Source organism: Ovis aries, chromosome 9 (genome assembly GCF_016772045.2).
Source record: "Ovis aries strain OAR_USU_Benz2616 breed Rambouillet chromosome 9, ARS-UI_Ramb_v3.0, whole genome shotgun sequence".
NCBI classification, from domain to species: Eukaryota; Metazoa; Chordata; class Mammalia; order Artiodactyla; family Bovidae; genus Ovis; species Ovis aries.
In genome coordinates this window covers 14,114,107-14,126,988 of record NC_056062.1, presented here as the reverse complement: position 1 = coordinate 14,126,988, position 12,882 = coordinate 14,114,107, and the positions used below count along the sequence as shown (strand labels likewise).

General features: G+C 60.9%; 1 protein-coding gene across 1 annotated transcript in view; it reads right to left on the bottom strand.

Annotated features, from left to right (window-relative positions):
* The window catches only part of ZC3H3 (zinc finger CCCH-type containing 3), a 62,173-nt gene that overhangs the window by 47,596 nt on the left and 1,695 nt on the right, over positions 1-12,882 (bottom strand). Inside the window, exons 2-3 of the mRNA XM_027973446.2 lie at positions 11,397-12,732; positions 10,205-10,401 (exon numbers count right to left, since the gene is read on the bottom strand). Coding sequence (XP_027829247.1) covers positions 10,205-10,401; positions 11,397-12,732 — 1,533 coding nt within the window. The remainder of the gene's footprint in view (positions 1-10,204; positions 10,402-11,396; positions 12,733-12,882) is intronic.

The window sequence follows — 12,882 nt, the reverse complement described above, 5'->3', positions numbered from 1 at the left end:
AACCTGGAACCGGAAGGATCCCTGGGAGCACTGAGGGCCCCAGGCCACACAGGTGATGCTCAAGTGGCACCAGAGGTCCCGCTGGGCGGGAAGGCCTTTTCAGCCTGGCATCAGCCTGGCAACGATTAGTCTGGGGAGCCCAGGCTCACCTCCCACAGACACCAGAGGAGACAAGAAAGCAGGAGGGCCACCAAGAGTAGAGGGCCCCAAGGACACCGGCGTGCGCCCAGGGTCACATGGTCTGTGCAGATGCTCCGACAGCGGAAAAGGCGCAGTCCCCCTGCAGAGGGATACCGGGCCCCGCCTTCCCAGGACAGCTGAGGCCTCAGCCCGAGTCCCTCCCGCAGCAGAGTAACCCGTGGGGCGCCAGAGCGTGGGAAGCAGAGGGTCTCAGCTCAGACCGGGGGAGGCCCGCACTTGGGGCCTGTCCTGAGCGGGCTCCATTTGTGCCGATACGGCCCCAGGGCTGGAGTGGGTGACATGGGCACAGTCCTGGGGGCTCCAAGCAAGCACACCAGCGGCCACCGCCTGCCGGCTCTGGGGTGGCAGCGCCTCCTGCCCAGGGCCCCTTCCCCACCCAACGGGGAGAGACAGGGCCTCGGGCGCATGGAGCTGGGGGCCGCATGGCACCAGGTCCTGCTCCTCCCCACAAGCTACGGGAGCGAGCTGCCCAGAAGCCTGAGCCCCACCGGCCCAGCCCCCAGGCACCGTGGAGCAGAGACCCCTGCCCTCCCGGGGTGAGTGCCAGCAGAGGCCTCACCACACTCGGGCAGCCGAGAGGAGTGTGCACTGAGGCGCTCAGCTCTCAGCTAGACCAAAACTGATGAAAACCATCAAGCCGCGATTCACCTAAGCATGATAAATAAAATGCGCGGGAAGCACACCGTCATACACCTGCTGAAAACCAGAGATGGAGAGAGCTCCGCAGCCAGAAGGGGACAGCGGACCCCATAGGAGAGCAGGGCCAGCCGGCAATGGCCAGGCCTCCCCCCGGAGCCCCACAGCCTCCCACGCAAAATCGCTCTCCAGAGAGGAAGCCTTCGGATAACCATCCACTGAGAGCAATGGCCCCCAGCAAGGCTGCAACATCACAGGAAATCTCAAGAGGTGTTTCTCAATGGAAGGCAAGGAAGGAATGAAACAAAATGGGAAACTGAATACGTAGGTGAGTCTGGGTCAAGGCTGACCATATACAACACTTTCTAGGGTCTAAAACACATGGAGAATTAAAATCATGGTAGTTCCAGCACGTCTGATGGAAGAGAAGAAACAAGGGGGAAGGTGCTCTAAGCTTCTTATGCTGTCTGGGGAGGGGTCAGACGGCAATTTCCAAGACCCGATAATAGACTCAAAAACGTACAACGTGACTGAAAGAAAAATAAAAGGAGATATAACAAGCTAATGGAGGAAAAAATGGAATTTAAACATATACATCCAAAGGAAGAAGAAAAATACAGAATAGGTACAACAAGGAAAAAGCACATGGGAAGAGACCGGATTAAAACCCAAATACACAAAGTACACCCAACTGTGGTTTATTGGGAACAGAAAATCTCTTCTTACAAGGACAATTTCAGGTTGCCCTTTTCTAAAAGCAACTATTTGCTAGATACAAAAAAAAAAAAAAATCTAACCATAATACAAAACGGCTTTTTTGGATTGTTTACAATACTTTGTGTTGTTTACTTATAAAAGTAAACATGTTTGCATATGTCATGCACCAATATTTGCAGAGTGTGTGTGTGTGTGTGTGTGTGTGTGTGTGTGTGTGTGTGTTAGTTGCTTAGTCGTGTCTGACTCTGTGCAACCCCATAGACTGTAGCCCACCAGGCCCCTCCATCCATGGGATCCTCCAGGCAAGAACACTGGAGTGGGTTGCCATTTCCTTCTCCAAAAGGAACTATAGAAAGAAAGTGAAGTCGCTCAGTTGTGTCCAACTCTTTGAGACCCCATGGACTGTAGTCTACCAGGCTCCTCCATCCATGGAATTTTCCAGGCAAGAGTACTGGAGTGGGGTGCCATTTCCTTCTCAATGTATGTATGTACACAAGTGTACATGTACACATTTTGCGACATTAACTAAAAGAAAATCGGCCTACACATACCTACTATAGACAAAGTAGATATTAGGGCAAAAAGCTGGAAATTAAAAAAAAAAAATTCATAATGGTAAAGATTCATTCCAGCAGGGAGATGTAACAATTCTAAATACTTTGCACTCAGTAAAATAACCTTAAAATAAATACTAATACAAAAGTGACAACTGGAGACATGAGCACATTCACAGGCACAGTGGAAAGTCTCCACACCCTCTCAGAGACTGGAAAAAACAAGTCTTTCCTGCCCCTCAAAATCGGGAAGTTCACCACAGGTTTGAAAAACACAACGAATACAACTCTCCTTACAGCCCCAATCTCACCAAGTGGAATCATTCTTTCGAAGCACACACAAGAGCTTTACCAAAGTGGACCCTAAACCCCCCCAGTGAAGGTGGGGAGTGGTCATTTTACAAAGAACCTCAAAAGCCTCAGAGGTTTAGAGACGAAGCAATCCCTTCTGAATAACCCTGGATCAAAGAAAAATTACAACAAAAGTTAGAAAAAGTTTTAGAGGAACACAAAAATAGTTAACTTGCAAAAAACACCTAAGGCTACGCTCAGGGGGAAGTTTACAACCTTACATCAGCATATTTCAGAAAAGAGAGGCTGAAGGGAAATGTCCAGCCATCTGACCCTGGTGTGCTGCGTCCAAACTCAGCGCACTGGCCCGTCCGGGTGACTGTGACAGCAGCCCCCGCCCAAGCTCCCGCCTCCACGGCTGGCACTGCCAGAGCCGGCCAGGGACACCTCCAGCCAGGCCCACCATCAAGGCAGAACGGCCTCGCAGCCTGGCACCTGCTCCCTGCCTTCACAGCACAGCGTGGAGGCAGCAGCCTGAGCCAGATTCAACCAGGCCCCAACCCCTCCTGGCACCCTTCCCCGTGAAAACACACAGGGTCACCAGAGCCAGGAACAGAGCGCTCCCCAGGAGAGGCTTCTGCCGAGATCTGAGACACCATCTAGGCCCAAGATCAGCTCCCCACCCCAATGGCCCCAGCTCCACGCCGAGAGGGACAGGAGAGCAGCTCCAGCCCAGAGCCTGGCTCTGAGTCTCAGAGGGAGGGTCCACTGCATCACTGCCTGCCCTGCACAGGGCCCAGCCAGGGTGTCCAGGGGAGTCTGGGGGTGTTGTGTGGAGGAGTCTGGGGCAGGCTCCTGGACTGGGAGCCATGGTGGTCTCTCCTGCTCCTCCCACTAAAGCTGGAACCTCAGGGCAGGACCACTCCAAGCTTAGTGACTATCCCTCTCCTGAGGCCGGCTCCACAAGGTCCACCCTGGGGACACCCCCACCACGGCCTGGGGGGTCTCCCTCCTCCTCACGGCTAGCCCTGGCAGGAAAGAAATCCGCCCAGAGGACTCAGGCTGACGCGGCCCTGCCTCCCAGGCAGCTCCAGGCGCCAATCCCCGAGCCACGGCCAGGCGGGGCCGCCCCAGCACACCATCCACATTCGTTAAGACGCCTGGGGACCCTGCCCACAAGCCGCCAGGGCCGCAGTGGGACCACCACTCCTCCTTCCCAGGCAGGAGCGGTCCCAGGGCTTCAGCTAGAGTCACGGCGGTGCCCTGGCTCCCGGAGCCCACAGCAGCCTGGGAGGCCCACGCCTGCGAGCACCACACAGCACTGCGTGCACGCGCACACGCTCCCGCGCCGGCTCTGCCCTAATAGTTAATCAGCACCGCCAGACAGACGTAAACCGGGAAGCCCCCGACACGCCTGATAATTTATGCAAGGCTCAGGATCGCTGCACTGCCTTCCACGGGGCCTGCTTCAGCGTTTTCCTTTTCTCTTAGGAAAGCAGGGCTCCGGATGGAACTGCTCTTGCGCCCTTTGCGGTGTTGGGGCAGTAAAACTGACAACCCGTCTGCACCCCAGCGGGAGAGGCTGGATCACAAATTACTCCAAGGTGGGAAAATCCAGCAGCTAGCCAGTCTAGCATCCACCAAACCTGCCCTCAGCACCTGACCGCCCTGTCCCCTCAGCCGGCACAGAAACGCCCAGGACACGGGGACAGAGCAAGGCCCAGTCAGCGCCAGCCTGGAGGCTCAGGGTCGGGGCTTTTCACGCCTTGGGGAGGCCCCAGGATCGGAGCACAGGCCAGCATGGGGATGCCTCAGGAAGCCCCCAGGCCTGTGTCCCCTCTGTGCCACGGTAAGCCTGCCTCCTGGCCCTCCCAAAGCGCTCCCCAAAGGGCACTAGTGATGAAAATGCTACTGATGAATGTGGAGGCCCAGGGCAGGCTTCGCTCTGTCCCTCTGACCACTGACCGCGGCCCAGATGCCAGCAAGGCCAGGCACGGGGCTGCCCGGCACCAAGCAGTGGGTTCTGGGCTGCCTCCGAGAGCCATGCTGCAGGGCCACTACCTGGCCCACTGCCTGCCCCTGCCCATTGGGCACACCTGGTCAGAAGCGGGGGTGGGGCGGGGCCCTGTCAGGAGGGGTGCAGGCCTGGTGAGATGGGAGGGGCCAAGGAGGGTGTGAAGAGGGGCGGCATGGGCAGAGTGGTTAGAGCAGGGCTGCTGTGCACCTGGAACCTTCAGGCCATGGAGGAGGTTAAGTGAGGATGGCTTTGAGCACACAGCAGGCGGGCGAAGCACTCCCTGTAGGTGTCCACCCCAAGTCCCCGAGCTGGTGCTGCTCGAGGAGAGCCCTGCAGAGGGCCCTCGACAAACTGAGCCCCACCGGCTGGTTTTGGCACCCAGGCAGCTGAGGGCCTGCTCTGACCTCCACTGGCACAGAAGGGCACCCAAGGGACCTGGGGACAGCCCCAAGGCGGGCCCTTCAAGCCCAAACAACCGAGCAGCAGGGGAGGCAGCCCCAGGATGTCCCCTCAGTCTGCCAGCAGAGGGCCCACCAAGGGTCTGTGTGCCTCAGGGACCCCCGGTCCGCACAGGCCCCTGTTCTGGGCTGGGGGAGGGCAGAACAGTCACCTGGGGCCTTGGTGAGGAGCCCAAGCACTGGCAGGGAAGGGCAGCCAGGCAGGAGCCCATGGGGAGCTTACACGGGAGAGACTCCCTGACAGCTTCCTGGACAAACTCGGACACAGGGATCGGAGTTGCAAGATGAAGACTAGGCAAGCCCCCCACCCCCACCGTCCTCTCTGTTGGTGACCGAGGATGCGTGCCCACCCCACTGCACCCACAAACAGGTGATGGCAGACCTTCCAGACCGTGTGGCTGGCACAGCAGACTGAGGGGCGTGTGGGGAGCACCCGCCACAAGCTTGGCAAGCTCTCGGCCAGAGGCAGGCACTGCATGAGGCCAGCAGGCCTGAGGGAAGGCCCTGGCGCCCTCAGACCCACATCTGGCTCCCCCAGGAAACCTGGGCCCTTCCTGTCAAACACGGCCCACACGCACAGCCCCGCCGCATCCGGGGCTCCGGACAGGCGGGTGAGTGGTGGGGGCTATGGCTGTGTGCCCACTGTCCTGGGCAGGTGAGGCGGAGGAGGCCCCGCCCCAGCAAGTCCAGGAGATGAGGATACCACTGCCCGCGCAGTCGCCTGCGGCTTTTCCGGGGCTCCTGTGGCACCCGCTGCACTCTCTTTGCACACGGGGAGTCAGGGTCTGCGGAACACTTGGAGCCTGTCACCTCAGGGCACCTGAGTCACAGTGCTGGGCTCAGTGTGGTGGGGAGGGGAACCTCAGAGCGGGCCCTGAAGCCCCAGGTGCTGGAAAGCGCCCGCCCTCAACACACTCCCTAGAAGCTCTCTACTGAAGGTTCTCTTCTCTGCAGCCTTCTCAGGGGTCTGTTACATGCCCTGAGGCAGATTAACTGAGGTCTCTGGCAACCAAGGTGCAGGCACTCCCCAGGGAGCATGGGGGGTGCTGTCGCATGGTGACCCCCAGGGACCACCTACCCCTTCCCCAGCCAGAGCCGGCCTCTCGGCCCAGGGACTAGGGGGAGGGTCAGGGGGAGGGTGGGGGTGGGGCTTGGCCAGGAGCCAGGAAAGCAGGGGAGAGGCAGAGAAGGGAAAGAAAGTAAGAGGCGGAGTCAGGCTGAACCTCCAGCTCAGTCCCCAGGCACAGTGTCCACGCGCCTGCTGAACAATGCAGTTTTGAATTCAATTAAAGTGATTATCTGTTGTGCCAAATAAATTGTGTACAGCATACATCCTGCGGCACTTTACACCTCCGGGCTCATTATTCCCTAACTGTTTCCTCCTGTTTATGCGCTCTCAAATTAAATTGCTGATAATATGCGCCAAAATAAAAAATGAGCGCACCTTGTCCCAAGAAAATTGATTCTCCCTTTTCCTGAGCCGGCGATTGCCAGGTTTTATATACTCTGTTCCTGGTGATCATTAGTAATTCAATTTTCTTTTTATTAGCCCTCTTATCTGCTGAGCAATATAGTGGCAGAGCTGACCTCTTTTGCACGGGTAAATGTTTAAAATCTTTTCCCTGATTAATTTTGCCAGTTAAGAAAAAGAGGAGAAATGGCCCGGCTCTTAGCCATCACAATGAATAAAGCTTAATGTTGATTGTGATGGAATTTCTAATGCCAGGGAAATTGATTGAACGCGGCAATTACACTGCAATAGTAACTCAAGGGAGATGGGATCGCTTTCTCCTGGCCGCAGCCTTTTGGTTATTTAAAACAATCCAATTTGCAAGGATAATTATGTATTAGTGTTTTATCCGCCACTTGAAATGAACAGGGGAGTTTCGATACTGGCCCAGCATTAGCAGGTTATTGCTGCAAATTACTTGATATCTGCTTTCTTTCACATAAAGAGAAAATTAGGCAATCAATTACCAGAAAAAGGTGGATGAGTGATAAGAAGGGCGAGCGCACCCTCTTCTGGCTGCCGGGCCGCACAGCAGGCCTGGAGGGGACCCCAGGGCTCTCCCTCCCCGTCCTCAGCCCGCAGCCAGCTCAGAGAGAAGGGCTGCACCTGGCGCTAAGGTCTGTGTGGGGAAACAGCAGAGATGCCGAAATAAGCAGATGAAGGGGCCGCCCCTGCGGCCATACGGACACACGGACACAGACAGCTGCTCAGGCCCACCAAGGGGGTCAGGAGGGGCTCACCTGCTCACCCCAAGCACCCACAACATTAGATAAAAGCCCAAGTCCTGCACAGAGCTGAAGGGCCGGGGAAATGCTGCCCCTCCCTCCTGCCCCCACCCCAGGCCTCCCCCTCCCCCCACCCCAGGCCTCACCCCTGCCTAGTCTCTACACAAGCCTCTCCCATGAGCTCCCTGCCATCAAGTCTGGGGGTAAGGACCCCTGCCCTGGGCCTGGAGGTCAACCCTCACCCGCAGGCCCACCCTGGCTCCTGCCCCTCCGGCCCGGTCACTCCTCGGGCCCAGACATGGCTGCCTTGTGTCCCCGAGCATGCTTCCATAGGACCCCTGTGCCTCCACTGTCCCTCGGCGGCTTCCCAACAGGACCCCCTTTCCTTACTGCGGCACGGCGCCCCTTCCCACCCTCCAGGCCCACGTGCCTCTGGCCTGAGCCTCTCCCGCCCTCCGGGACGCTGCGCAGAGCCGTCTCCACTCCTGGACAAGCGGAGCTCAGCCCCGCCGCAACCTCGCCTGCACAGGTGTGTCCCCTCGCTCTCACCTCTCCTCACACAGGTGGGTTCAGGGCTCAGAGGGTGCTCCTCAGAGACGCCCCAGACTGCCTGCCTGGCTAAAGCTGCCCCCACCTCCCCATAGCTCCTGAGACACCACCGCCCATTTCCTTTTCCACAGAGGCTGAAGGCAGTTTTTCGACCTGTTTACAAGCACCCAAGGAGCTTTCTGCTTCTACCGTCCACCAACACCCCGGCCCCGGCACGTGCAGACCACGGGGGCCAGGGCAGAGCCCAGAGGTGTGGCACGTGGAAGGCTGACAGGTGGAGGACACGTGGGGGTAGAAGAGTGGCTAAGCAAGTGGAAGCCTTCTCCAAGCCCCCCAAGAGGAGCCTCTTCCCAGCTCCCCCTCCATCTCCCCTGCAGGCTGATCTGTCCGCCTCCGAGTGGGAGAGCGCAAGGCGCTGCGGTCCGCACCCCACACCCTGTGGTGCCCAGAGCCTTGCTCCCCCCTCCTTCCGAGGAGCAGAGCACCCTGCCAGCAGGAACAGCCTCCACTGCCCCCAGCCTGCACCCCACTCTGCCCGAGGCCTAAAACGGGACCACGCGGTTCCCAAGTGCAGGTGCAGCTCCAGGAAAGACACAAGCCACCTCCCCCTTGTGGCCTGGCACCAGATCCGTGGCCCCGTCAACCCGTCACCCTGTTCACCCTACAACAGGGTGAGCATCCTAGAGCGTCTCCAGCCACGGGCCCCTGTCCCGCTCTCTAGCTCCCTGGCAGCCCCTCGGCCCGTGGCGCCTACAGCATGGCCGCAGCCAGGCTGTTCCTGGGCCTGGGGCAGCCCTCACCTCAACCCCCAAACCACCAGAGCCCTCCAGCTTGGAGCAGGGAGAGCGGGCCCCCAGGATTCTGCATGGACAGTCCGCAGTGCTAACCTCCCCACCATCTGGAGAGCGCTCCCAGTCCACGGCACAGGATGACCTCTTTGACCGCACAGTGCTCGTTCCACAGGGGCCCAGAACACAGGATGGCAACTGTCTGCCTTGGGCCCATAGGCCTGCAGCCCAGGCTCCGTGGGGCAGGGGCAGCACAGGGCTGGCAGAGACACAGTCGAGGCCAGCATCAGTCCTTACATCAGGACCTAGCACTCTGGGAAGCAGGAAGGCAGCCAAGAGGCCCAGGGCCCTGTCTGCCACGACCATGCCACCCTTAGCGCCTGCCCAGCGGCTGCTCCACATACACACTGGCTTCCACGGGAGCCTAGCACCCGGCAGACACGCACCAGCTCCCCAAGGGCTCTGCGGGCAGGAGCACGCCGCCCCTGCTGGGACACCCTCCCCAGCTCCCTCCTACCATGTCCCTCCCTCAAGACCCTCTGAAACACAACCCCCATGCGAGACCCCTCCTGGACACCCCCACTCCCTGCTCTAGCTGGTTACTATGGAAACACCTCAGCACCTGGCTGCTCGAATGCAGGCACCGGAAGGGCAGGAGGAAACACCCGCCTCGGGGTTCCGGGACCCCCAAATCCGGGGCAGCCCACCTCCCACTCCAGGCCCTGAACACCACCACCTTGGGGACAGCTCCGCCTGCAGCTTCTCTGCCTACAGAGACAGCACTGTGACCGAGAGGACCCGGATAGGGGCCGCGCGGCCCCGCAGATGCCCAGCCTCCAGAGAGCACCCTGGCCCCTCTCCCGGCTGCCCCAAGAGGCCCCAGCTGGCCTCAGGCTCCCGGCGGGCTCCCCAGCCCCTGCCAGCCTCTTAAAACATGAGGGTTCTCCACTCGTTCTCTCCAGTCAGTCCCACAGCCAAGGCCCAACCTCCAACCCAGCCTCCTTGCAGCCCCCAGGGGCCACTGACAGACTCCCTCTGCTGCCACCGGGGTGAAATCCACGCTTGCCAGGACCCAGGGACATGCAGCCAAAGGCGACTGGGTGGGAGGGAGGCTGGTGCTCTCTCCACCCTGCGCGGGCCTCCACCTGGGCCCCAGGGTCCACACTCTCTGGCGGGCTCTGTGTAGGTGCTGCACACAGTCCTGGACCCCAGCTGGGCCCTGAGCACCAAGGCGGCACAGTCCCTGGAGCACAAGCCCCGGTGGCAGCGCCCAGGACCAGATCCCTGGTGTGTCTGTGAGGAAGCCCCAGCTGCTCCGAGGAGACACCCAGGACCTCGCCATAGCGGGGGACGCCAGGGACTCACTGAGAGGGCAGAGTGACCCCTCCCAGGCCCGCTCAGGCCTTGAGAGGAGGAGGCAGCAGCCCGCAGGGAGGGCAGCGAGAACAGGAGGGAGGGCCCCTGGGCAGCACCAGCCAGGCCTCCACCCCCTTCAGGGCTATCTGCCTTTCCCACCTCTGCCAAGACGATGCGGCTGTGCAGGCACGGAGGAATGTGCTGAAAAGGCCGCACGTGCCTGCCTGGCAGCCTTTCCACGGCCCCCAGTGCAGCGCACAGCACTGCAGCCCAGGCCGTCCACTGCCGCCAGGCCCAGCAGCTCTTGGGCCAGGGCCTGACAGCACAAGGTGGACGGGGAACGTGGGTCCCAGCGGGGAGCAGAGCCAGCGCAGGCCCAGGGAGCCCCTCTTTCCAGCATACCTTCCTTGGAGGGGAGGTAGGTGCGGCCGGGAGGCAGGCAGCCCGGCCGGGGCTTGGAGACCGGCATCAGCCCCTTGTTGGGCGTCTTCTTCGTAACGGGGCTGCTCTTTCCCCGGAGGGCCTGCTTCCGCCGCAGGCTGAACTGACTCTTAGCCATGGCAGCAGGCGGGGGGCTGCTCTTCTTGTCCCCAGGAAGGCTGCAGAGACAGAGCAGGCAGCTCTAGCAGGCACCCTCCCCGCCTTGCCCACCCAGACCCCAGAACTGATGGATCAGCCCTGGCAGGCAGTTAAGCCCCAGCGGGGTCTGGCCCCCCAACTTCACTTTCCCACCTGACCCACCTCAGTGGCTCCCTGCCCGTCCATCCCCCCACCCCACCCCACCCCGGAGGACCCCAGAGCCAGGGCAGGTGGAGGGCAGAGGAGCACAGCCCTTGACTCCCACCAGGTGTTTCCATGACCACCTCCTGCACTTCCCTGGCAGGATAAGATGAGCCCCCACGTGGAACTGGGGGAGAAGCAGAGGAAGCAGGTGTCGCCCCAAGGGGGGCCCGCCACCAGCCCCGTGGCTCCCTTCCCCACACTCACTGACACAGAGGCCGCTAGAGAGAAACAGCGAGGAGAGCACGGAGCCCAGCAGCCCAGACATCGCATGTCCAGGGGAGCAGGGCCCAAGGGCAAGGTCAGCAGTGGGGAGGACCTGAGTGGGACTCCCTGGCAGACGGCATGTGTCGCCACCAGCTTCCACAATTAAGTCCCTGACCCTGAGGCCCTGGGCCACCATGCCATCTTCCAGCCTCCTCTGGACCCAAGTGGGTAGAGGGCGGGGAAGCTGATGTGCCTTCAGTGAGGGAGGGAGTCACTGTCACCTGGCTACCTTTCTCCTGCAGAGACCCTGCCCCTGGCCTGGGCACAAAGCTGTCCATCCACCATGCCACAGGCCCAGAATGGAAGCCACCCCAGCAGCCTCTGGTCTCTCACCAACAAGGGAAAGGGAGGGCTTGCTGGCGCCATCTCTGCTCGTCCCCTCCCCATTAACTGAAAGGGACAGTGGTAACCGCGGCCTCATTCCTGCCAGACATGCTGACGCACCACAGGCAAAGCTCCGTCCTCAGGCCCCATCAGCAGCAATGCTTCCTCCCTGCCTCCCACACCCCTGCCCAGACAAGACCCGGGGAGGGGCAGGGGCCCGCACCTGGCACTGCCCCGCCTCCGGATGATCTTGGTGCGGCTCTTCACTTTGTAAGCCGAGAGCGGAGTCTCACTGAAGACAGGCTGCAAGCTGCTGGGTTCCACTGCCCGTCTGTCCACTGGGGGGGACCTAGACGGGACCGGGGAGAGCTGGGAGGCACAGTCCTTGCTGCCAACCTCTGACTGCCAACGGAAGGAGGAGGCTGAGGAAGCCGAGGGGCTGGAGGCCTTCCACTTGTACTTGCTGGGGGAGGCCCCAGGCACAGAGGACACGGCAGACCTCCTGGGCCTGGCGTCTGGGTCGGCCTTGAGCTGCGGCCTCTCTGTTCGTTCTGCTGCAGCAAAGGGGGCCTTGCACACGTTCTCCGCCGCTGCCCTGGGACTGAGGGCCCGCCGAGAGGCCCGAGGACTCTTCGCCGAGGCGGCCACCCACTTGTAGTTGTTCTTCCGGAACTTGTTGGTTCGACAGGACACCAGCATCGAGGGCTCCCTGGTCTGCCTGGGTCCAACAGCAGGTCTAGCTGGGCCTACCACCAGGCCAGAGGCGGCGGAGGGGCCTGAGAGGCCGGTGTTCGTGGCCCCGCCCCCACAGAGCTGTGCAGCACAGCTGGCCACAGAGTGCGAGCCCGCCTTCCGGCCTGGGGCCATGCCGCCTCGCTGGGGCAGACTAGAGGGCAGGAAGCGGGCCTTGACCGCAACTGCACTCTCACTGACCGTCCGCCGGGGCTCCGAGGGGTTCTCACTCATGCTGCTCACTGACTTCACCACCCGGGGCTTGCCAGGCTCTTTCTGGCAGACCAGAAGGGGGTCCTCCGCGCTGCAGCTCCCCTTGGCTCTTCCTTGCCTCGAGGGCTGCCGCTGCCCACCAGGGGACTCACCCTCACCTTCCTGAGGCCTGTGGTCGTTCCAGGGGGGGTCCTCGTATTCTTCCAAGGAGGTCCGCAGGACCCCCGCAGTGCTGGCCGAGCCCGGCTTGGATGGTGGTTTGATCTTGATGACCATGTTCTGGTCTGGACTGAGCTGCACCTGCCTCTCCAGGATGTACTGCTGTGGTTCAGGACCCTGGCTGCCCTCAGCCCTGAGTGGTGGCTGCGCAGCACCATCACCGGGCGGGTCCGAGGAGCCCAAGGGCCGATTCACGAGGGAGTATTTCTTGCGCCACGCAGGCCCATGGTTCAGGGAGAAGCCCCTCCGGCTCGGACGAGGGTAGCGAGCACTGAAGGTCCTGCTGCTATTGTAAGTGGGCGGCTGCCACTGGCAAGTGGTGGAGGTGCCCAGGGCAGCGGACGTACCTGGGGCAGAGGCACTGCCGTGGAGGCTTTTGTAGTCATCAATCAGACCTGAGGAGGCAGGAGCATAGACTCTGTCAACCGGAGGGTGAGGAAAATCAGGGAGAATCCCCTGGAGGGGCATCAGCTGACCAGACACCCTGTAGACCCCACTGGACCCTGCCAAGTCCCAGTACAGGACGGGCAGCCCCAGGGCCTGAG